The 4334-nt window shown below is 39.8% G+C and overlaps 1 protein-coding gene across 1 annotated transcript; it reads left to right on the top strand.

Moving 5' to 3' along the window:
- Positions 1–915: 915 nt before the first annotated feature.
- On the top strand, positions 916–3749 carry LOC140037531 (uncharacterized). The gene is made up of 2 exons (XM_072081878.1): positions 916–2551; positions 2928–3749. Exons 1-2 carry the CDS (start codon positions 1094–1096, stop codon positions 3597–3599), a joined length of 2130 nt encoding a protein of 709 aa, XP_071937979.1. The 5' UTR covers positions 916–1093; the 3' UTR covers positions 3600–3749.
- Positions 3750–4334: the final 585 nt, after the last annotated feature.

The following is a 4334-nucleotide window of genomic DNA, read 5'->3' as shown; positions in this document are numbered from 1 at the left end:
AAGAAAGAAAGAAAGAAAAGTTCTCCTTTTTGGATGAGAAGAGAATTACCAATTCAAGGAAGCAAGCTATCTTTGAGACAACTAGTACTTCATTAAATATGATGTTACAGCGTAAATCCATATCCTAAATGATCTGGTCAGTCCACTGAATGTTTCCCATCAAAGTGTCTCGGAGGATAGTCATAGGGTCCAGGCATGTTTACTCAAACACAGCCTGCGAAACAAAACAATTATGTGACCCGGTATAGACAATAGACCAAGTCCACCAATACGGTGATAAATTAACAGGAACAAATTTCTGAGGTATTTTTTTGGTAAGGGTTGACGGAAGTGTGCGTTAAAAAGTCAAACACCATTAAAGATGGTGGTATATTTTGGACGAGGGCTGTGCAGCATATAGCCCGGTAGCATAAATTTGAAGACTAAAAGCATAAAATGGTAATAATTTCATGCACATAAGCATTCGATTCTCCATTGTAAAGCTTTTAGCTAAAATGTGTGGCATGATCAAATTGTGTTAATTGGAGATGGTTGTGTTCTCCACTTTCGACCTTTGACTGATTTGATTCCTGGTTCAAAATCCCGGAACCTATCAGTATTAATCGAGTCTCTGATTCTCAGCTCTTCCACGGAATCTTGATTCTTCCACATATGAATAAAAATTGGGTTCCACCACCAAGTACAGCTCAGCCCAAGAAAGTGCATGGATAATATCTAAGTGCCAGCCAGAGGAGAGGTGGCAGGGGAGGGAGCACTATATATTGACATATCAGTCATGCCGATTCAATTCAAAACCAAAGTCATTCCATTTCATAACTCCAACTGCAAATACTTTTCTCCTAGATTTTTTTTTTTGTTCTTTTCGAAGCATCAAGAGGAATTTTAATGAATTCGAGAAATTTAACAGCTGACATTTTGAAATCTATTCTTGTCCTTTACCTTACTATGATCCTCTCAGCTGTTATTGCTTTTGTTCCATTCTTTGGATGAATTTCTCTTCTGTGTATTCAGAGTCCATTTTGTTTGTCAAGTGACGGTCAATTTAGTTGGTAATCGTGAAATATTATGCTTCATCTTCCTGGGATTTGACAAAATGTCAGCAATGACTCGAGCGAAGTTGGGCTGCAGAATCTTTTCTGTACACCTTCCACCCAATCTTGGTGGATACAATATAAAGATACGGGATTCTTGTCTTGTATCAGTCCACTTCTCAAGGGGCTTCAAAGGAGTTCATACCAGCATTAAGAGCATAACTTGTCTCATTCCGTCTCAATCAACAGCCAAAAATTGGAAAGAAAATTCAGCAGTTGCAACTGATGATAGAGTCGTTATGGACATTGTTCAGGATCTGCCCTGCTTCACTATTGATCAGTCAAGCCTGATGCACATTGTTGAGATGAGAAGCCTTGATCAGCTCCATAAATTTGGAGGCGTTCATGGGATAGCTAATTCTCTTAATAGTGATGTGCATCGTGGAATAGATAGCGATGACAATGCAGGTATTTCACGTAGGCATGAAGCCTTTGGTACTAACACATACAGCGAGGCTGCTGGAAAGAATTTGTTCCATCTTGTTTGGGAAGCTTTTGATGATTCGAAACTCAATATTCTCCTAGGTTTTGCTATGATGGCTCTTAGTTTTGACATTAAGAGCAATGGACTAATGGAAGGGCTGTATGGTGGTGGAAGCATATTTTCTGCTGTTCTTGTTGTCCTATCCATCGTGGCCAGTACTGATTTCAGGAAAAACAGAAACTACAGCGAGAACTTCATGGTTAGTGACAGTAGTCCTGTTGAAGTCATGAGAAATGGCAAGCTAAAGCATATTTCAACATCAGAAGTTGCTGTTGGAGATGTTATATGCTTGAAGATTGGGGACCAAGTACCTGCTGATGGACTGCTCATTGAAGGGCCAGCTTTACGTGTTGATGAATCCAGCATGACTACGACTGGAAGTTTTCATGATCATGAAATTAAGCATCATGACCAGAATCCGTTCCTGTTTTCTGGCACCAAGGTGACAGTCGGATGCGCTCGAATGCTTGTTACATCTGTTGGGATGAATACAACTCGAGGAAAGATGCTAAGTTCAATGAGCAGTGAGTCAATTGAGCATACGCCTTTGAAATCTCAAATCAGCAGGCTAATATCATCAATAGGTGAAGTTGGTTCAGGAGCTGCAGTCGTAGCTTTTGTTCTGAACTTAATCCAGACAAAAAGAAACTATAATCTCGAGAGAAGAAAGAAGAAGCTCAAAGAACTTGCCATGGTCTTCACTGCATCCTCGGCCGTTGCTTCCTCCATCTCCAGGAATGTTTTTGGCGTTGGAAAGTACATATCTAAGCTGCTAAAAGTTGAACAGCAGACTAGCATCGGTAATGCTTTACTTGGCATTGCTCGTCCTCCAAAGCCACTCTTAATTGGCATACCATCAGAAGCTGGAGTTTTCCCAGTGCTGTTGTTCATTCATGGCTATCTTCTCTACAACTCTTTCTATTCTCAGCTTGTGCAACATATAGCTTCTCATGGCTTTATCGTCATTGCTCCACAGGTCTACATCTTTTACTCTGAAATTTTTGGTGCTATAGTTGATACCACAAACTAATGCATCTCACTTGTCAGTTGTCACCTCCTCCTCCAACCCCCCCCCCACCCCTCCCCAACACACAAAATAACAACTGATCACATTCATACATCTCTGACCTACATATGAGAATGGACAACAATAGCTTTATTGTTACAATTGGAATGTGATTATCATCTGAGCTTGGTATAGGCTACTGCTGGTTCCATCTTTAAGTTTCTTTCAGGTAAAATTTTGGAAAACATTTTATAGAACAATTGAAAAAACTGCATTTGTCTATAACAATTGAAAGTTGATCTTTCATCCCTTGGCTCACAAATATATTCCAATTGCGTTACATCAGTTATACAGCATGGCAGGACCAGATACAACAGAAGAAATTAATGCCACAGCTGAAATAGCCAATTGGTTATCAGAGGGACTACAGAAATTGCTACCACCCAAGGTTCAGGCAAACTTGAGTAAGCTAGCACTTGCAGGGCATAGCCGCGGAGGAAAAGTAGCTTTTGGGGTAGCTCTAGGAAAAGCGGTGACTTCACTGAAGTTTTCAGCATTAATAGGCATAGATCCTGTGGATGGAGTGGAGAAAGGGAAACAAATGCCACCAATTCTCACCTACAATCCTCATTCCTTTAATCTTGACATGGCAGTATCAATCATTGGATCAGGGTTGGGCGAATTAAGAAGCAATTTTCTTTTCCCTCCTTCGGCTCCTAAAGGAGTGAATCACAAGGACTTCTACAATGAATGTCAAAAACCAGCGTGTTACTTTGTGGCCAGAGATTATGGCCACCTTGACATGCTAGATGATGACACTTCAGGGCTTCGAGGCAAGGCCACGTATTGTTTGTGCAAAAATGGGGAGTCCAGAGACCCCATGAGAAGATTTGTTGGGGGAATCATGGTTGCTTTCATGAGAAATTACTTGGAAGGTAACTCCAGGGATTTGCAGGCTATAAGGCATGGGCATTTAACAGCACCTGTAGAGCTGCAAAATGTTGATTTTCTCGTATAGAAGTGATTGAAATTCCTCTTACAGTTGTTAGATGCAGATCTCTGCTAGCTTAAATCTGCGCATAGACAAGCATCTGGTGCTAGATTGTTTCATGTTTCATCATGTTGGGTAGATTGTTTGAAGTTAAAGTAAAAATTTCTTGTTTCAATATGATTTTTCTCTAGTTTCGTAGGAAAACAACAGAAAAATCATAGAAAACACAAGACAGAAAATAATAATATTCAAAATCACAGTTCTATCATATAGTTTAACAGATACAACTGGATAAGCAAAGTCTTGCATTTGATCTTTCCAACTTAATGCAGGCCCTTAATAGGCTCAGAATTAACGAGTCATCGTGCTGATGAATTGCCCGGTTGTCGGTGCATCTTAGGTAGGCCAATCCCCGGTCAGCTACGCTACCTCTGCAACAAAAGTTTACGTACTTTTTCTTGTTCTTTTTTTAGCAAAGAATGAAAACTTTCATTGATCGCAGCACATGGACAGTCGCCCCCTCAACATGCTACAACTTCACGTACTTCAATTGGGTGCAAGACTCGAATCCTTGATGCAAACATCATCAACTCTGCAGCCTCCAAAACTAAAATTTGTAAGAGCACTAAACAACAATTGACCCTTCTTCCTACATTTCTTCTCCTCAATTATAGGTCGTCATGGTAATTTATTTCTACAAAATCGAAAGTTCTTTAAGAATAATGTGGTTTTTTTTTTATATATATTTCTATTCAATTATTT

This window comes from Coffea arabica, chromosome 3c (assembly GCF_036785885.1).
Source record: "Coffea arabica cultivar ET-39 chromosome 3c, Coffea Arabica ET-39 HiFi, whole genome shotgun sequence".
Taxonomy (NCBI): Eukaryota; Viridiplantae; Streptophyta; class Magnoliopsida; order Gentianales; family Rubiaceae; genus Coffea; species Coffea arabica.
This window is presented reverse-complemented; position numbering and strand designations above follow the sequence as displayed.